The sequence below is a fragment of the Euprymna scolopes genome, chromosome 7 (assembly GCF_053919585.1).
Source record: "Euprymna scolopes isolate OS-2025 chromosome 7, ASM5391958v1, whole genome shotgun sequence".
Classification (NCBI taxonomy): domain Eukaryota; kingdom Metazoa; phylum Mollusca; class Cephalopoda; order Sepiida; family Sepiolidae; genus Euprymna; species Euprymna scolopes.
In genome coordinates this window covers 22,238,492-22,261,040 of record NC_136488.1, presented here as the reverse complement: position 1 = coordinate 22,261,040, position 22,549 = coordinate 22,238,492, and the positions used below count along the sequence as shown (strand labels likewise).

Here is a 22,549-nt window from a genome sequence, read left to right as displayed (position 1 = left end):
ATTGGGGAGAGTGGGGCTTGCTATAAAATTTCCGCATGGGAACATGCGCTTCGATTGCAGTTTTGAACCAGTCAGTGGTCTCGTTTGCACACTGTTCAGCAGGGAGAGAGAAAATATTTTTCCATAGAGCATCTCTAATTAGTTCCCTGATGGCTTCCCAGTCAGCCTTATTATAATATCTCGTTGTTTTGAGCACTGGCTCTTCAGTTTTGGGACTAGAGTTTAGGGCGATTTCAACCATTATTACTGCATGATCAGCGTTCCCGAGTGGGCTGTGGGCCTTCGCTATGCAGTCATCGGGAACTGTGGTCAAAAACAGATCTAGAAGTGATGCGTGTTGTTCTTCCTGGTCAGGGAAACGGGTTGGAAACGTAACAATTTGTGATAGGGAGTGAGATATAGCGAAGCTATGGGTTGTGCTGCCCGCTGCATCTGTGTGAGTAGAGAATCCAAGCCAGTTTTTGTGGTGGACATTAAAGTCACCAAACACATGTATTTGTGCGCTAGTGTCGAGGGACAGTGCCGTGTCTATGCTGTCAGATACTTTGTTTATTATGGAGCAGTCCTGAGTCGAGGGAGAGCGGTAGAGAAAATAATAGTAGCTAATACTGTGTTGCACGTTTAGTCTAAAGCACATAAAGGCTTGATCATCTGTTTCTAGGTTTGTTTCTCTAGTCAAGGGAAGGGTATTACGAATGTAAACTCCAAGTCCGTGCATATGTCTGTCAGAGTCCTTACGGCAGAGTGGGAGATATCCAGGCGTGTTAAAGTGGTTAGAGGGAATGGAGGAGTGTAGGTTAGTCTCACTTAGTGCTAAGATATCCGGGGTATTTGTTAAGAGAAATGCTTCAACATCAGCTAAGTTAGTTCTAAGCCCACGGATATTTGTGAATGAGAGCCTCAAGGGAGGAGGCAAGTTGAATTTGTTTGTCCCTAATCCTGGTTTAAGCTTATTTTTAGATTGTACTGTCGTCATATTTTTTTTTTAAGAGTTTCGGTAAGGGGGAGCTAAACAAGAGGTTATGCGGAGCTTCAGACATGCATCACAAGTAGACCATCAGCTGACCTTTCTCCAATTAGGATTGTGGCCTCAGGAAAGCCCACCGGGGATGAGTGCAGGGTCCCTTTCCATGCGCGTCATGGCACTGCAAACAACCCGATATTATTCAACTGTTGATGGAGCAGCCGCTCTAAGCGCTACCAAAGAGTTAGGGCTCCTGTACTACCAGTCGGGAACAGCAGCCAGGAACTGTCAATCCGGTACCCTCAACCCTTTAGAAGAAGGTCAACCCAATCTAACCGCTCAGGCATATCTTATACTCAAGCACTCCCAAATGTTCAGTTATAGGGGTGGGGCATGCTGGGAATGGGGAAGAACGGCGTTCATTGCCCTAGCCAGGAAACAAGATCTACCGCTGGGTGTTTCTGTCGAATCACTGAGATAGTGTCTCTGCGCTTGACTAATAGGCAAAGAAGGAGTATGGAAGCCGGGCGATAGACAGAGCCTATCTACTCCTTAAGCAATTTAGGTTTGCAAACCGGTGAATTTGTTTGAGTCACCAGCTCTAGGAAGGTTGTCATCCAAGACTGAAGAGGCCTCTCTCCCCTTTGGTTTAGTTTCAGAGTTTTCCTTCTCCTAGACGGATGATCTGGGAAGACCTACTGGGTCCGTCAGCCCTGAGAGGGTTTTCTCCGCGCCTAGGTTCTAATCCAGGTATTTCTGCGACCCTGCGTTGTTAGTGTTACTGGGTTAGTTTGTTGGGGATTATATCTACTGATTAGTTACACTCCTCAAAGTGATTTAGGGACATGCTATTTACTTGTTAATGGATAAAGGGGGTGGGTGAAGTTCATGCAGTGTAAGCGTCTATGTTTGTAAGAGGGCTTGTTAGGGAGGAGATAATGTGATTTTAGTCGTACCCTTTTTTTTTTTTTATTTTATTAATGTTAGCTTAGGTCTAGTATAGTGTTACAGTATGAGTAGGTATTAAGAATTGAGCTACGAGTTGTGCCCGAGCTATTTTAGATGATAGGAGGGTTAAGATGTAAGTGCAATATAGCATGGATAAGACAGCAAGTATTGAGTCATGCGTAATTAGGTGAATAGATATATATGGGCAGGTTTTCAGTAGGTGCGAATAGAGTTGGAGTTGTAGGTATTTTTTAGTAAGAGTCATGGGGCGTTTTGCATAACAAGGAGTGTCGTTTCAATAACGTAATTAATCGTTGCAAAACTCGAGACAGTTGTGTAGTGCATATCGCTTTGTTTCTGGGTACTTTGGCTGTTAAGTACCTGCCTTTGTGTGCATAGGCTGTTAAGTCCCTTACTGGATAGGAATGAGCTGTAATGCATGCCTTAGAGGTAGAAATGTATAGATGTTTAGTGATGGTTATTAAAACAGTTTGCATGTGAGGGATTAGGGGCTGGAAGTTAGCGATTCAACTACAGATGCGGAGCAATGTGGGAGTTTAGTGGCGGATAGGTTGGCGTTCAAGAGAAGAGGGGTTATTTATTTACAGATGGATTTCCATTAGGATTTTTGAGTTACAGGTAAGGTTTAGTCTGAAGAAGGGAGGAGTTATGCTCTTACAATTACGCAAATATTCTTTTTTCACCTAGATGATAATTTTGAACTTTCGTCTTATAAAAATGCACATTTCTCTGCGTTATTAATGGACTTTAATCTTTTTAATTTCGTGCTCATGGGGAGCTATCGAATATTAAAGAATGACCACAACATGCACATCTCCCGTATAGAAAAATAAACAATTTCTGGTTAAATAAAATTTATTATTTTAAATTTTATAATTTGTTCCCGAGTGGTTGTTATTTACTGATGCTTTTTTTGTTTTTCTTGTTAGGGAAAGAAGTTTCGACCTATGCTCCAGTTACCTTCATGAATTCAAAGGCCGATCGATGCCTCTTCTCTCTACGGTTTTAACGCAAATAAGAGTTTTTTTTACATTGATATCTGACAATGGAAACATCGATATATCATTTTAGCCCCGAGCCTAATCGACAACCAGCTGAGTGTACGGCAGCTGGCAAAAGCCGCCTAAAGCTGCCAAAGAAGTAAATATTAGTAGACAAGGTTTAAGTTTATATATTTTGGAATACGAATGTGTCTTTTTCATCGATTACTTTGAGAATGCAGGAAACCTAAATAGCGAATATTATTTAGCATTATCGGTTCGTTTGAGGGAACACCAAGAAGAAAAAAGGCAATTTCTTTGCGTCACAAACACTTCGCATTACTATTGCACCCAACCTCCAGGTATGGCTAAACGACTACTGGCTGTTTGCAAACCTGATAAAATACTGTGGAGAAAGAAGTTTGGCTTTAATGACAAAGTGATATATGTACTTGAGGCATATTATGAGAGCAAAGACAAATCGTCCAACAAAAAAGGCATCGAATCATTCGAAAACTACTGGAATCAATGCATTACTTTAGAAAGAAATAATGTTGATGAATGAAGTCGAATTTTGCCTAAAAGGTGTTTTATTAGTTAGGCCGTAGAGCTAGTTAGTGATGTGTTACAACTACTTTTGCAATAAATCCATTAGATTTAAATCTTCGCACTCATTATACAACGGCGATGGCCGTGGGTTTATTCTTGCAACGCATTGCCATCCAATAATGCTTCCATAGAGCAAATATCACAATGTAGTATCTGTATACGTGTTTTTATTCCGTTTCTTCTGGCACCCCCCAAAGTGGAGAGCAAGATAAAGACGGAGAGGGAGTATATTTTAAGTGAATCAACAAATGCTTTATATGTAAATATACTCCTTCCCGCTCCACGTCACGTGCATATCTGTCAAATAAAAGCGACTGTTATAAAAAGAATTTGTCATTTATTTGATAAAAACAGTAATACTTAACGGACGCGATTTGATGTCATCAATAACACAGAGGTGGAAGGAAAAACAGAGGAGTATCGAATACATATACACCCTTATGAACAAAGAGACTAATAATGTTACCACAATTAATGTGCTGATTATGCAAAAGAAGCTTCTGAATTTTTGTATGATACTTGGCATCGAAACTATTAAAGCACGTTGTCGGCATATGTATGACGCATTCTGGAAATGTAGTCTGAGGAGCACAATACATCTGTGAAATGCTTCGTGTTAATGAAGCTGATTTTATTACATAATTTGACGATCAGAAGGTAGTGGTAGTTGCGTCATCGAAATAATTAGAATGCTATCATTGAACTTTCGAATATCTTATGTCCAATAAATTAAATGCGTATTATAAATGGGATGTGCAAACCTACATAAACAACAGTTGTTGTATAATAAGCTTATGTACTAACCAACAAAGAAAAATATTGTTTACTAGCAAACCACCCGGCGTTGCCCAGTCGTAAAATACGCATAAATATCATTTTTTAACTCATACAGAAACTGAGACATGTGTATGTGAGTATTATTTTTTCTGTAAAACGTTCATTTCTAAAGTAAAAAAAATACTCGAACTGAGATCGAAAATAAAACCTAGAGACAGTGAATCAAGTACGATAACCATTATACCAACCTGACACGATGTTTAAAAAGTCTTTTAAAACCTACTTATTCCTTACATAAAGAATCTATCATGTTTCACGACCTTGCATGCGTATTTGTGAAACATGTTGACGAGCAGATAAAAATCCGATCACCTTCAAGGACCAATTTTTCAATTTTGACCTCTTAGTGGCCCTTTTGTCTGGATTAAAAACCGATTTAAAAGTTTTCCATATGTTTGAAACTTCATATATAAAATTTCAAGCCTGTAAATCAAAAGTTCGTTGAGTATATAGGTTGAGAAGTGTCCTCTCACACACATTCTCACTTTTATAGATATATAGATTTCATTATTCTGAAAACTAAATATTTAGTAATGCACTTTCTTTGATATTCTCTTTGAATATCACAGAAAATACTGCTTTGATAACAATTTTTAACAGCTTATAAAAGTGATGTGGTATCCTAATTACATATTTAGACCCATATTCAGTGTCATACTTTCAAAGAACATATTAAAATCTGTATCTCACAAAATTCAATTTTACTATTGCATTTACCGTGTTAATAAAAATGAAGTCCTAAGTTCGTAATTAAATGAAGTTGTTCTAAATGCAACTAAAATGAAAACCAGTTATTTCACTTTGACGATTCCAAAATTCAAAATTTGTATAGGTAGACTCATTTTTATATAAAAAAAAAAAAAAAAAAAAAAAATCCAGTGTCATATCTTCTAAGAACATTTTGAAATGTGTGTCTTTTTTCAGGTATTACTTTCCTGGTTATCATGTTTCATTAGAAAGAAGCCACCAAAAACTGCTATTTGTCGAAGGTGCCAAAGAAGGAATTGGAATTCTTCGAGTTGTCGGAAGTGTCGAAAAAAGATTAGCTTTTTTACGGTAAGCAATTGAGAGAATTTATATAAACTTCTTTTTGTTCACTGAATATGAAACACTTTTAAAGAAATTTATATAAACTTTTTCCATTTTTACTAAATATAAAAAATTATTATGAAATTCCTTTTATCGGAGGTATTCGTTTCATTATTAAAATAATATTCTCAATTCTTTAATTTAAATAAACAAAAAGTATTATTTGGACTACTGTTCTCATCTTAAATGTTATTTTTTTTACAATATTTTATTATTTTTTTTACAATATTTAATTTTTACAATATTTATTTTTTTACAATATTTCATTTTTTTTATAATAATTCGGTCGATGTAACCTCTGACCTTTTCAGGCGCATCTTGCAGGGCTTTAAAACCTTTCAGTCGAACTCAGAAATCTTTCTGTTGACCTCGGGAATCTACGCACAATTTCGAAGAGAACCCTTTATTTAATTTTGTAGGGTTCTTTCAATCCGTCAAACATAGCTAGGGTGAAGTTTGAAGTAATTCGCAATTGTATTTTAAGTGTCAGCTGCACTGTTTTGTTCGAAATTTAATGCAGATTACCGAGTTCAACAGAAAGATTCTCGAGTTCGACTGAACAAGATACACTTGATGAAGGTCAGGATTACACAAATTGAGTCGTTGTGAAAATAACACTCGAGAATAGTAGCCTGAAAAATCCAAATACGAATATTCAATCCTCATCTAAAAAATTCTGACATAAAAATATCAACAGAAAAACAAATTTATAAATATTTTTTTCTTTGTGAATAAAATAAAACAAAAGAAAAAACTTAACGCTGTTTTTCAATTTCAATATATTTGTCTGATCTGTTTTTCAATTTCAATATATTTGTCTGATCTGTTTTTCAATTTCAATATATTTGTCTGATCTGTTTTTCAATTTCAATATATTTGTCTGATCTGTTTTTCAATTTCAATATATTTGTCTGATCTGTTTTTCAATTTCAATATATTTGTCTGATCTGTTTTTCAATTTCAATATATTTGTTTGATCTGTTTTAAAATAATGGAAAATGGAGTGTTTCAGATTTCGAGATTTTAGCAAAAATATCGGCATCCTCAAAGTTTCATCATTTTTTTTTTGCTGAATAAGAAAATCCAGAGTAAAAGTTTCGATGAAATGGCGAAGATGAAGAAGTGATAAAAAAACAGGTGATCATGAGGTGGTGCGACATTGATAAACCTAAGTGGCTGAAGAAGTCCCATGTGTCGATATTAATTGTTTCATCGTGATTAGATTGAATACGAAACTATCAAGATATCCGCCATATTTTGATCATTTGCGGTCCTTCGCGAATGCTGTCACATGATCAGGTTTTGTCAATAATTTCATTATTGAAAACAGCGCAAGCATTTCGGCGTGAATTACATTCAATACAAATGACTGTTTGAAAAGGAAATACTATAAGGCCGACAGCTCATTTGTCATCTATTCTGTAGAGACTGACCACTTCAAAAATTGAGGTAAAGACAGTGATGTATAAGCCAGTCGGATGACATTATTGAGAACATGGCGCTGAGGGAATCTATTAGCAATCGTCCTACATGATTGTATGTGGAATTCTTACACGTCAACCAAGTAAGGACATCTGCACTTATGGTTGCCTCACAGTCTATAACTTGTGTGCAGGACGAATTTGAAGGTATCGTCATCGAAAAGGTTATCGACGGCGGATTGTGGCAAGATCATGTACCACGGATACTGTGTGGCGAGAATCTCGCATGAAAACATGGCAAACGGTGTTCGTTATAGAGATTCAATTTTAGTCTTCATCCTGATCGTGTTCCAAGTCTTTTGTTCTTGTTTTTGTCATTGAATGATAACAAAGAACATTATCGACGCATTCTATGAGTGTCACTTGAGGATAGCATGATGAGCTTATTAATGTAAATAGAAATGTATGCATTGCTAAACAGTTTTGCAAAAGGAATAAGGTCTGGTGAGCGTCGATCATGTTGAGGCACTCTCTCATGGATTCCAGTTTAGTGTATTATACTCTGATTGGAGCTGAAACTACTCCATGTAAGCTGATTGGAGAACTGAGAATAATAGTATGTTGTGAGACGGAAACTTACCTTCCAGTACTATATTACAATGTCAGATAACACTCACAGGGGACACTGTCGTAATAGGGGACACTGTCGTAATACGATAGAATCAGCAATAATACTAGTAGTGCACAGCGTGTACGACTACCCATAATGGACACCACCAGATAGTAAGCTCCACTTACCCTTTATCTTATCCTTGTAACCTTTTCGGTTAATATATCTTTCGTACACCTAATCCCTGTTTCGTCTTTTCGTTCCAACCTTGGGTCTACATCATAGTGTTGTCCAGCTTCGTTATGAAGATGACCCCAGAGTAGATTACATGCTATTTATACCACGCTGAAACTCTTACGCAGAACAGTTCATGTTGATAATTTCAGATTTGTTAGAGTTGTTTATCAAACTGATAGCTTGAAATATCCATTCGATGTCGAGGAACAGTAGTCGATAGGGAGGCATTTAGTGTGGCATTGTAACATTGGTACTTAGTTATTTCTTTTTTCTATATTTTCCTGATATCTTTTTTTTTTAAATGTGATTTTGCTTCATTTTCTTAGAACTTGGAATCAAGCTATTTTCGATCAGAACAACTGTGTATCCATGAAGTTCAATACCAGCCAAACACCTTCGGAAAACAATGCTTGAGCATTAACGAGAGTTTTATGTCTAATGGTAACTGTTTTATTCTCTTTAATTGAAAATATACTTTCTTTCTTGTGTTTTTTTTTATATTTCTACTAACCTGCCTGCGTTCTTTACATTAGATTGTATTTTATAATATATATATATATATATATATATATATATATATATATATATATAATATAAAATCATATATAATTAGTTTAACGCTAAATGATACAAAATATAATGCATTAATTAGTAGTCATTTTGAATATAGGAGAATTAATAAGGACGAACTCTGTGTACTCCCTCTGCACCCAGCCCTGAACTCTATATATTCAAATTTATTATTTGCACTTATATATAATTTTCATGTTGCAAAATGGCTTCTTGGCTCTTTATAGATGGTCAAGATCTCATAGTATTATAAACTATATTTACTACAGAATATATGCAATCATTGGATTCATCATAAAATTGTTTTTGATCTTGGTATAGGACTCCTTTTTCATTTTCACCCTCAAACAAATAGATAGCTTAAATATCATACAGAATTGACATGATGTATTCTATCAAATGTTTTGGTGCAAACATCTGCAAATCTGGTCTTTCAAACATAGAAAATATAGAAAATATAGAAGTGTTCTCATCACCTTCGATGGCAAAATGCAATTCATATTAATTGAATTCTTCAAACATGTTTCGGTTAATGTAACTTTCAGCCTTCTTAAGGTGTATCTTCTTGAAATCTCTTTGTCAAACTCAGGAATTTGCACGGAATTTCAAACAAAACCCATTATTTAATATACGAGGGTAACAGGTTCTCATTCCGTCAGCTATGACTAAATACAAACCCCAAGTAATTCGCAGTTGTATTTTGAGTGTCGCCTGCATTGAACCTTCAACCTACAGAAGAGTGTAACTTTACAACTGAATTTTGTCAAGTACTTTATCCACCACACCACGGAACCTTGCAGATATGTTGCGAAAATTTAACTTAAAATCAGATCAATAGTTCGAAGAATCGAAATAATCTAAATAATTAATCCTCATCTAAAAAATTCAGACACGTAACACAATTCATTTATCCCAGTCTGAAAGAGATCAACTGTACAACCAACTGCAATGGTTGCGTAGTTGATGTAGCGTTAGCTGTAAATTCTATTTCATCTGAAAGGCGTCACATGACCTATTTATCAATGAATGGCTTATTAGGTTTCTTTATTTACAATTTATGTCTATTTTTATTTCAATATCATTACATACTTAACGTTTTATCACAAGAATGAGATTAAAAAGAATCGATCTAACTAATATTTGTTTTCGTACAAAAAGCAAGCGAAAATCTTCAATCGAAAAAAATAAAGTCTTGCACGTGGGCGCGTAAATATCAGTGTTAGATTGATACGCATTGTGTGACCCTATGTAGCAAATGTGTTCATATCTGCCAGGGGCGTCAATCTACATTAAATATCGTCCGATGCCACAGGGATCGTCTGCATTGCGACTTGTTTATTTATTAATCAGTCTATATCCAGATTGTGTTTTGTGAATCGTTCTCTACTCACATAATGTTTAAATAATTCACAAAACTTTGGTGTTGTTGCAACTTCATCATAAACCTAAGTGAAAATTTGGCTTTGGTTTAAAAAAAGAATGTTAATCTATAGGAAACCTGTTTCCATGTACTGTGTCCGACAAGTTATGAACAAGCAAGCTGGAACAAATCTTTGTATACACATACGACAAAGATATTTTTTATTAAAAAGAATATATTTTACTATAACTTAACTCCTCTTGATGGTCCATTCGCTAGTTATTATATAAGATAACAGCACCTTTACGGTGAACTGTCCAAAGGAAAAGGACCCACAGGAGGATAGCGGAAACAGTTCAAGGACAATTTGAAAATCTCCATCAAACAGTTCGGTTTATATTCTAACTCATGTGAAAAAATAACCCAAGACATATGTTCCTGGCGTGCTGCAACTGACAAAGGGGATACAATTGCTGAATTCGAACACAATGAAGAACGCAAGAAGAAAATATAACATTAGAAAGACAGAGCAGTCAGCACCTCTGATACAGAATTATCCCATCGGTGTCCAAGATGCGGGAAATACTTCAGAGCTCTAATCGATCAAAGAAGCCATCTTCGAACGCACAGAACAATTGCATGATTACGGTCATCTTCGCAAGCGATGGGCGAACATCATATAAGATAGAATAAGAGTCATGAAACTTAGGTCACATTTAGTGGGGCAGATTGCTGAATAAATCTTTCACTTTCACAAGCACCAAAAATTTAAATTTGCCAGGTTTGCTTCTGCATCCATCTTGAAAATTGGCAACCATCTTGAATTTTCTGATGGCTAACATTCTTTTCTTAAAATGTATGTACTGAACGTCATTTATGCCAATTTTGGTGCTTGTATCATTAAATGAAAGATTCTTATGGAATATTGAGATAACCTGCCCCACTAATTATCAATTCAAACGAATTAACGACGTCGTGCTGATTCACACCTGACCGGTGAAAATTGATATATTAAATACGACATTTAAACATAGTTTTCTTTACGTTAACTTTGGTGTAACTTTTCCCCTACGCTCATATTTTCAGCTGACCTTAATCAATACGGGGACTCAAGCAATTTTCGGAATCTGCACCGCACAGAAATCTATTCTTTTGGATCTCCGACGGTAAGCAGATTAACTCATTCTGATTGATGGATTTGTTCTTTACAAGTGAGGATGGGCGTTGTCAACTGATTACGATGAGCTTTTTCCAATAAATAATTGAATCATTCGTTAAGACTTTAAGAATTTTAATAATAATTATTCATTGGCAAAATTCCTTTATCAACATAATTAACACTAACATATTTAGTGCAAAATAAAAAGGTGAAATGTAACGTAATTCTATGATTTAATAGGAATAATTTAGTAATATACCTAAATAGATAGCGAGTGCGAACAGTAGCCGAGCATATTTCTTCCTTCATTTTAGTATCAAATATTCCATAATTATTAAACTTGATGTCAAAGACAAGCACGGATAATTGTAAAAATGTACAAAAATAATAGGCTTGGTCAGTCTGTCACACATAAGTTTAAAATTTCGTTTTCATTGCTAAGCGCGCTGAGTTAATAGACGCATTTTACTTTAAATGCGTCCAAGCATCAATCTCAGATGTCTGCGCGCTTGAACTATCCTTTTTATCAGTCTCCCAAGCTCAAGCTTTGAACAACGTTTTCATGGCCAAATGTAGAAATAAATGATGGGACGATTTCAACATTTTCCCGATTCCGACACAATAACCATTTTGGTATAAATTTCTGATTTCGATGAAAGCACTAATTCCGATTCCTAAAACCCTCAAAATATTTAGCGAAAGAGTTGTATTTTATTTTTTATATACGACTAGCCTGGATTCCCGGTGTTGCCCGGGTGTTTGGAGATGTGTGTTGAGCAAAAAAAAAAAAAAATGTGGTAGTAAGCAGGTAGGCTCGAACCTGTACTGCAAAGGAGGAGAAGAACGTAAAAAAAAACAAAAAAACAAAAACGTGACGACCTTTGCTGTTGCGCCAATCGCCAAACCGGAAGTGACGTAGGCTTACATTAAGGTTAATCAATCGAAAAGAGGCGATGACTTTCGAAAATATCGGCGAAAAAAGCGACCCCTCCCTGTAGATAAGTGCCCAGTTGAGGGTGGAGGAATTAATGTTTATAGCAAATTGTTCGATATTTGTTGTTCGAAGGGTCGAGCTTTAAAACGATACCGATCTCATGAAAATCCGTCGCCTCTGTCGAACGTTTTAGGCAGACATAATGATTTCAACGTTTTGTCGGACGAGTGCAACTCCCTCAGTCACTGAAAGTTCTTGTGCACGAAGATGACTTTTTAGTCCTGCCAGCGACTTGCATACCCTCTAGCAGACATGACACTGAAGACAGTCATTGGTATACATACATACATACATACATACATACATACATACATATATATATATATATGTACATGCATACATACATACACGCATACATACACATATACACATACATACGCCATACACATATATGCATACACACATATATACATATATACATACACAATACATACATACATACACATACATACATAGACATACACATATACACATACATACATATACATACGTACATACATACATAGATACACACATACATATATACATACACATACATACACATATATATACACATACATACACACACATACATATACGTACACATATATACATACACACATACATATACACATACATATACAAACACATAAATATATATATATATACATGCATATATACACACACATACATACATGTACACACACAAACATATGCATATACAGATAGACATGCATACATACATATACATATATATACACATACAAACAAAAACATATATATATACATACACATATATATACATATACATATATATACACACATATACATATATAAATATACATACACATACATACATACATGATGATGATTGCAACGTCTTGTCAGACGAGTGCCACTCCCTCAGACATTTAAAATCCATGAGCCCAAATGCCTGAGGGAGTATCTATACAAAGATGATGTTACAGAGTCTTAGCTTTGTACGACAGCTAAGTCTCTCTCTCGGTTCAAATTATGAGATCCAGCAACAACCAAGAGCAAGATAGCCAGCAACAAATTAAACTGCAGACCAGCTTAATGCGGGTACTGGTCTCCCGCTTTATGGTTTTTTAAATCAGAAATTTGCTTCTCCTAGAAAGGTTGCCTTCACCACAGCTTACGGGAGCCCTCTCCACCCCAATACACATATACACACACACACACAAATATACACGGTGCTAGTTGGCCGTTGACCCAGAAAAAGAGTTCATTCGCCCTTTGGAAGGTCTTGTTTTTAATCCTCCAGGGAGACTAGCCGCCCTCCTCACCAAACAAGTCTGGTGGGGGAACCAGTTTAGTCGCCGGTGACCCGACCATGAGGCAGGTAGTACTGGGTTACATGGTACCAGTAGCATATGACATGACCTGACACATACATACATACATACATACATACATACATACAATGATGGCATATCATTTAGTAAATGCTTCCAGCCTGTCAGGCCTACACGCGTCACAACTTTTCCATCGCCACATGACTTTTTTTTATAAACAAATATCTGAGAGAATATCTGTACAAAGATGTTATTGCAAAGTTTTAGCTTTGTACGACAGCTAAGCCTCTCTCTCGGTTCAAAATGTTGAGACCCAGCAATAAGCAAGTGCAAGATAGCCAGCAACAAGTCAACCTGCAGAGGAGCTTAATGCGGGTACTAGTCTTCTGCTTTATGTTTTTTTTAATCAGGAGATTTGCTTCTCCTAGAGGGGTTGCTGTCACCACGGCTTACAGGAGCCCTCTCCACCCCAATGCTATTCGATCCATATCTGGGAGTTAGGTTGCTGGGCACCAGAGAATATTCCACACACCGGTGGGTCGTGCATGCCGCAGCTGACAGGGCCTAAGCTTCTCTTGAAGTTTGTGTTAGGGTTACCTCACCCTTAGCCTTTGGTTAAAGAACCTTAGCCCACAAGGAAGTGGGGGTCTAGTTATACAGCGCCGGAAACATGCTGTTCATCAGAGGCCCAACAATAAATAAATGAAAACATATACATACATACATACATACATACATACATACATTTAAACAGACAGGTGAGATTTATATTATAGATTAGCGTGGGTGCCCGGCTTTGCCCGAGTGTTTGGAAGTGTGTGTTGAGCAAAAAAAAAAGTGGTAGTAGGCAGGCAGGCTTGAACCTGTACCGTGAAGGAGGAAAAGAAAGTGGTCAAAACAACAACAAAAAAAGTGACGCGTTAGCTGTTTCGCCAATCGCCAAACCGGAAGTGACGTAGGTTTAAATTAAGGCTAGACAATCGACAAGAGGCGATAACTTTCGAAAATATCGGCGAAAAAAGCGACCCCTCCTTATAGAAAAGTGCCCAGTTGAGGGTGAAGGAATTAATTTTTTAGCCAATCTTTCGATGTTTGTCGTCCGAAGAGACGAGCTTCAAAACGATACCGCGCTCGTGAAAACCCGTCGTCTCTGTCGAACGTTTTAGGCAGATACACACACATACATACATACATACATACATACATACATACATACATACATTTGGTGAGATTTATATAATAGATTATTTTTTTTCCTATTTATTATTTTTCCTATGTTTAGTTCAGTGTTTTGTGACTAGTAGTTTAAGAGTTTATTGGTTAAATATTTTCACACGCACATACATATATCTTCTGTTTTTTTATATAAACTGTTTTAATACCAATGAACCAGTATCTTGAGTATACTCGATTGTTGAGTATACTCGATCTCCCATGAATATTTACGCTTAATATCCAATCTTCAGAAATTATTTCTGATCAATCATTCGCCATTATTAAAATAATGAGAAGTTTAATAATTTTGGAAAAAAAGCAAAGACTAAAAGAAGTTGTTTAATTGTGCATTACATGAAACCATCAACTGAATCTTCATTTTTTCCCCACTTCTTTAAACTCGGTATTACAATTAATATTTATTTCATTTAGTAAATGTGCCACTTAAACGATAATAGAATTTTTTATTGCATTTTCACTCCAAACAAGGCACAATGCCACTTTGATGTAAGGAGCTACTATTTAGGACATTAATTTGCAAGGGTAGTATGGAGGGAGTTGAAGCAGAGAGCTGGAAGGGAATTCCAATGTCTAGCAGTCCGAGGGAAGAAACTATTTAAGTAGAAAGTTTTCTGACATCTGAGGATCTCTACTGTGGAGTTTTGCTGCTTGTCGGGTTTGTCAAGGATATTTATGTCGAATGGGGCGGGGAAAAGGGCTCGTAATTCGTTGAAATTCGTCGGAGCACTTATCATTACAATGCTATGTTCGAATCAGAAATCGAATTTTCCCAGGGCTTTATCAAATTTCAAAACGATAAACTATCTCCAAGGTAAATACGATGTAGTTTTGTTGTAACTCTAATATTTTCCATATATATATATATAACTCACTATGTGTATCTACCTCTCTGTCTGTCGACATTTGCATGAATGGAAGACTTACATCAAATCTGTTTAGAAGGTCGCCGGAAAAATGATTGCGTCATTTTTATATATGGACCTTTGTTTTATATATATATATATATATATATATATATATATATATATATATATATATATATATATATATATATATATATATATATATAAAAGCTGGTACAATAGCTTCTAAGGGGTCAAAATTAAAAAGGAAAGGAATTTAGTAGACGCAAGTTAGCTTAAAGTGCTCTTGCACACATGCACAAATATACGTTTGACTATTTCTTATCCGGCTGACAATAGCTCAAATGATAACGACTAAAGATGGAGAGCTAAATGTTTTAGTTTCGATGGCAATCAAGTTATATATATATATATTTTACTTTTGAAATCACTACTATATATTGGGTACAATATAATAATCAATAGAGAATTGGTTCTATAATAATAAATATGAAATGTGCATAAGTGAAAATATCATATTTTAGCGTACTTTACAACCAGACAACACCGGGCGGCCTACTAGTAGTAAATAAATTTTTCTTAAAAAAAAAACAAACAAAAAAAAAAAACAAACAAAAAAAAACAGAATTTTGAAGTTCACTTCATAAGAACATGAGATTTCAAAGAAAATGTTAATCTTTGAAGAATTTTCAATTGGTTTAAAATCAAATCACCTTTTCATTAGGGTTTGAAACTCTTATTTGTGGACAATGGACACAAATAGCTGATATTAATAACATTACGTGTGCGTATGGAAAAAAAACTATTTGCGTTCATGACCAGGTAAGTACACCGAAAAACTAATTAGTTGATAAAATCTTTGTTTTAGCAACATGGTTCCAAAAGTAAAGATTTACCGAAAAGTTTTCATCTCATCTACTCCTCCAGTTTTTGTTGAAAAAAAGTAAAAGGCGTAACAGCTATACGTTTTAATGTTCTGAAAATTTTTTTTAGAGATTTATGAATTTTAATTAAGTTTTTTTTTTTAAATTTTGTTTTTATCTCTTTTTCATTTTTTGTCAGATTCTAAAGGAGCGAAACACGCACGAGTGCTTTTGGCTACGAGAGGCAGATAGAATAGTTGCTGAAAGGTATAATCCGAGGATGATTGCCAAAAGGATAAATGCCCAAAGTGATACCGTAAGTAATCGATCATATTACCTATTTCACGTATCTTCTTTGCTCGATCTTTTCTCACACATTTATGTTCTGTTAAATCAAGAGAACGCTGGGTAGTACTTATATGGCTAGACCTTTAATAAGGCAAATAATTGTTAGCATAAAAAAGATAATATTCCTTTAAAATACTTCCATCCTAAATTATCTTAAAACTCTTATTTATATTTTTATTTATAGTAGTGCTAATCATTTGTTTAATATGATTACCCCAAGCATTTTAACTAACATTATTCTTATTGTTTTTTTTTTTTAATTTTTTATCTTCATAATATATAGTTTATAAATATGACATTTTTCAGCCTACCCTAATTAGTTCAGCAGTAATTTATACATTTCAGATTTTATAAAATATTTTTGGTACTTCGTAGGTTATCAAATTATATAGTTTTATTTCTGAAAAATGTGTACTCTTATAAACAGTTATATATTTTTATATATAAAAGTTTTTAAAAATTTTATTAGCGTTGGTCCAGCCGATAATTTTAAATAATTTAATTTTTAGTCACATCTATCTTTATTGACAACTCCTACCCCTTCCACTTACGCTTTCTATAACCCCCTCCCATATACACTTGCCCCCACTCTCACCTTTGACCGATGTATTTTAGCTGCAAGTTGTCTGTCGCGCTTAATTCAATTCTATACTACTCTCACTCGCTCGCTATGGCAAGTGCTCGACTGAGCGTCAATCTATGCCCCCCCCCTCGCTAAACTTTCACAAGAAACACCCGTCTAGCTGAAACCACTATCAATAATTCCCCCATTCTTTATCTGTGCCTAAACCTAAACGTAGATTTCATGAACAAAACTTCTTTCTTAGAACTGCACGCCTGTGGAACTGTTTTCCATTTTCCTGTTTTCCAGCTGACTACAATATGGTTGTCTTCAAGTCCAACGTAAACAAGTTCTTGATGAGCCATTCCACTTCAGTTAACAAATTTACCGAATGTCCATTACTAAAGATTAATATATTGTCCAATTGACTACTGTACAATCTTTAACCCTTATCTTCGAGTGGCCTCTGGATCTTGATAAGTGGTGATGCCTATGTAAAAAATCTTCCGTTATGGCTTTGTTTCTTTCTTTTCTCTTTCTGTCTCCCCCTCTTATTTAAACACTTATTGATATAAATAAAATTTTACTTTTTCTACTCATTTTTTCCTCCTCATTTAATTAGAGATACAGAAAAATATACCTGAACGGTGTAAAAAACATACCGTTTATTTAAAGTCTCTAAATTGTTTTTATTTAATTTTAATATTTTTGTAGCTTTTTACTTTTATTTTTATCTTTAATCTAAATCCACCCTTAAGATACTGGATTTGAATTTTTTTTATATTCCAACTATCTTGATTTATCAAGAATATTTCGCTAATTGGAATATTCATTTTAAACGATTGGATTTTACTTTATAAAAGCGAATTCTTTCTAGGGATACTTTTACGGTTCTTGCACCACCAAAAAAACGAAGTAGAATATATATATATATATATATATATATATATATATATATATATATATATATATATATATATATATATATATATATATATATATATATATATAATTCTCAATTCCCACAGGATTATTACCAATTACTCTGAATGCTATATCGAAAATAATTGGAATTTACCTTCGATGTGGATTTCTTCTATCAATTTGGAATCTAATAACATCATCCCATTCTATTCAAGAAGTACTATTGAATTCGGATATCAAAGTTGCATATCTTTTTTTTAATTTCAACCCTTATTTTTTTCTATGCACCTTAAAAGAGTTAATCTTTAATATATTTTCAATGTATGTACTGAATAGCAAAATTATATCAAACTAGATTTAATGTTTTGCTAATGACTTTCCTCTGGGGAGATGAGCTATCATCGAAAATCATTGGATTTAAGAAATTACTTTGAATTGTATTCTTCGTTCAAATAATATTTTTTGTTTCGAAAAATGATATTTTTTTTAATGAAATTTAAATATAAAAAACTGTACTTTTTATTTTTTCTATCTATCTATCTATATATATATATATATATATATATATATATATATATATATATATATATATATATATATAGTCTTTGAAGTTTTTAACCTTTAAAACTATACAAAAAATATTTTTATCATTCGTTAGAAAACCATCTAGTCTAGTCAGTAAGTTATTTAATCACCTGCAATCACTGCATGAACTCGCTCTCGAATCTACTATAGTACCAATAATTTATTTTTCAAGGGATCATCAGTTGTTTACCATGAAACACTGTTATATACATATATATATAAAATAATAAATGAATAAAAATGTTATATACGTCCAAATTAAAAAGGGCGACTTTCTAAGTAAATAAAAAAATGAGCTCCGAGGCGGAGCCAATATTAACCATATGTATCGCTTGAAAAATAACAACAATAACAAAATCTCTCTCTCTCTCTCTCTCTCTCTCTCTCTCTCTCTATATATATATATATATATATATATATATATATATATATATATATATATATATTCTTAAACAAGATATCTCGAGTCATGCTAAGTTGGGCAAACAATCACATTAAAACAATATTTTTTTAGATTTGAGGGGAAGTGAAAAACCCATTGATAAAAGCTATTTAAGAGTAAATTGATATATTAATGATAAAAAACTATTAAAATAAGCTTCGAGACGTCTCGTAAACCTTCGACCGTTACATAATCAAGAAAAACCATCGGCGAATACGATTAAAAACGAAAATATTAGTAATTATCATTTAAAATTAATTATTACAAACGTGGAGTGGGAAGATGGAAAAACAGAAAATATGTCGCCAATATCAGGGTATTAAAAAAAACAAAAACAGGCATAATATCGACAATATAGGGAGATAATTCATATATATATATATATATATATATATATATATATATATATATACACACACAAATTCATATAAAAAATTATATATATATAGAGAGCTCCTTAAATATCTCTAATTTGTGGGAGAGCTCTTTCTGCCTACAGAGCATAACACACAAGGACTCCAAAATATTCAGTAAGTGTTTAGTTCACCGTCCCCTTATGATTTGCAGAACTAAAAAAATATAACCCATGTACTCATTAAGAATATGTTCCCCGAGGATATAATTTTCAAATTTATTTATAAAAAAACTTGCGCAATCGAATACTGACATTTTCTTTGGGCCACCTAAATGTAAGGTTTATTTAAAGCTTCCCTTTATTGGTCTCATCAGTAAAGGTTTCTCTGATAAGATTAGATCTGTGGTGTACTGCTGTTACTATGCGATGCAACCTCGTATGGTATTTGCTACCACACAGTAGGACGGCTTTCTACCCACACTGAATAAAAAATTAGTTATTTATGAATTCAAATGTCAGTGCGGTGCTGACTATATGGGCCGAACTCTTCAGCGCCTAGGGGTCAGACTGGTCCAGTATGTACCTACACGAATTTGAAAGTCGTGTATGTCCAACAAGAGTATATCGATGAGTAGATCCAGGCGTTTAAAGAATACATCCGGGCATTTACGTAGCACATCCGGGCACTCACCAATTCACGAGTGGGCGATCAGTCAGCATCTGCTCGACAATAAATTGTGTGGAGATGCCTTTCGTATCGTGCACAGGGCTCGCTCTAAATATTTACTGAATATTTTGTAAACTCCCGCTCTGTAGAGAGAAAAAGTTCTCACACAAATTAGAGTTATTCAAGGAGCTCTCTATATATAATTATTTTTTATACTTATATAAATTTGTTTCTCTCTCTCTCGCTTTCCCTCCCTCCCTCTCTCTTATATATATATATAGTTATAAAATATATATGGCGATTAAGCTACACTGAATATTCCGCGTTTCATCCACTCTAGGACTCTTCAGACTTATGCGCATAAGCCTGAAGAGTCATAGAGTGGATGAAACGCGGAATATTCAGTGTAGCTTAATCGCCATATATATTTTATAACTTACTAAGTAGCTCTACCTAGGTATTGGGCACCTTTGAAGTAAATACTTAAAGTTTACGCATAAATTTATACTTTCGTATATTAATTTTATGTGAGTAAATTAAGTAGCTATATATATATATATATATATATATATATATATATATATATATATATATATATATATATATAAATAAAATTATCTAAATATCGGGAAAACCGTACGTTGATTAATTAACGTTTCAACGATGTTAGTAGTTTCATCCGAGGTTCAACAATGGCTTTAAAATTGTAAAATAAAAGGCTAATACATTAAATAAATAAATAAATAAATAAGGTAAAATAAAACAAGAAATTAGAAGTAAAATTAGAAAATAAAATTAGCAAAAATGTGCTGAAGGTTATTTTTTTATAAAAAAATGTTTATTTTTTAATTTTAGTTTTTAAATTTTACTTCTGTCGAGCTTCCAACCAGTTGAAAGCGCCCCAGCATTTATGTTAATTTGAGAAAATTAAATCTAAATGGCTACGTGTTGTATGTTCTATCCCTTCAATGTCTCTCTTATTACAATTCTGTTAGAGGCAGCGTGAACTGATAAAAAGATCACTATGTGGATCTTACAACTGAGTGTGTACCACTGCATGATCAAAATATCTGGTCAGTAAGGCAATATCTGCACAAATACGTTGTACCAGATTCCGAGACAATTAGAATCGGAAGAGATGAAGCGAGAGACGTGGATAGATGATAGGTAATTTCAGATAGACGTAATTAACTCGCACTAGTTAAGATAAAGTCCGAAATGAGACAGTGAGAACGAAGACGGGTTACTAAGCATCAGTGAAATTATATAAGAAGGAAGAGCCAGGGTAACTGTTAGTGTAATGTTTTCATAAGCGAGCGATCAACAAACCAAATAAACGTATTTATGCATACGAGTCTTTTTATTCTATTCATTATTGCTGTTTTCCGTCGTCGACATTTCAAGAGTTAGCGTTTCTTTTAGTGGTCGACGATCATATGCCTAACTAAAATGAATAAAACTTCTCATACGGAAAAGACACAAGGCGACGTCTGCTGAGTTTCTTCAATATGTAATCTGGAAGTATTTCAAAATATATGTTATGATATATCCCTGGGGTAGATATATATATATATATATATATATATATATATATATATATATATATATATATATATATATATAATCAGTATAAAATAATGAGACTCAACACACAGAGTAAGAGTCATAACAAATTAATTGTACAACGGTACAATGCAACAAATAGATATTGGCACTCGAACATATCTTGAATGCCATAATATTAAGACTAACCTCATAATTTTTATAGCGTCTTTTATAGACTGAGTAATCCATTCTGAAGGGGTGTTAGGATCTTCTACTATATCACCTTCCCCCTAGCTAAATTGTTCCTTTAATTTTGCTTTCAATATTTCTTTCTTTTGGGATGAGGACGTAGGTGTTTAGCTCTCTTCCTTTTTCTACTATATTTTCTCTCTCTTGTCCGTGTACTTTCACATTTAGAAGAATCAGTAAGTTTTTTTTCGTTATTTTCTCTATCGGCATTAGTTTTATTTTAAAGAAGTCATACAATACCCCCACTGATATTTCTTGATCAGTTTAGACGGTTTCTATGTATCAGGGTTTCAATGGATTAATATGTCTCTTACAGACAAACTTTGCTCATTGAATTATGTAGATATAATTCCCGATTCTTAAAGCCACAATACCGTCTCGCAACACATTTTTAAGTCTGATAGTTACTAAAGAAGATCTTATCTCATTCTTAATGATTTATAGTTCGTATTTATTTTCATATAGTTCTTCTTTCTATTTGGTAACAACCCGCGAATATGGAACATGTTTTCCTTGAATGCATGATTTACCTATTGTAATTTGGCGTTATTTTGTAAGTCATCAAAAGTTTGAATATTATTATTTTCTGTGTCGAACCTGTTGGCGTTTTAATGCTCGTTTAAATGGTTTAACCAACCTCTCTGCTTGACAGTTAGATCATGTGTTGTATATTGGTGTTGTATTATTGTTCGATCGCTAACGATTCACAATAAACTTTAAATTCACGCCTTTTGAACATCGTAGCACGTAGCATTGCCACTTACTGCGATATTAGGTACTTCCAGTCGACTAAACTCTTCGTTTAACGTTCTTATC

General features: G+C 34.1%; 1 protein-coding gene across 4 annotated transcripts in view; it reads left to right on the top strand.

Annotated features, from left to right (window-relative positions):
• The window catches only part of LOC145279632 (uncharacterized), an 89,581-nt gene that overhangs the window by 26,992 nt on the left and 40,040 nt on the right, over positions 1-22,549 (top strand). For all 4 annotated transcript variants that reach the window (XM_080130854.1, XM_080130853.1, XM_080130852.1 and 1 more), the window contains exons 2-5: positions 5,284-5,415; positions 8,043-8,157; positions 10,733-10,812; positions 16,256-16,372. In XM_080130854.1, coding sequence (XP_079986980.1) covers positions 5,284-5,415; positions 8,043-8,157; positions 10,733-10,812; positions 16,256-16,372 — 444 coding nt within the window. The remainder of the gene's footprint in view (positions 1-5,283; positions 5,416-8,042; positions 8,158-10,732; positions 10,813-16,255; positions 16,373-22,549) is intronic.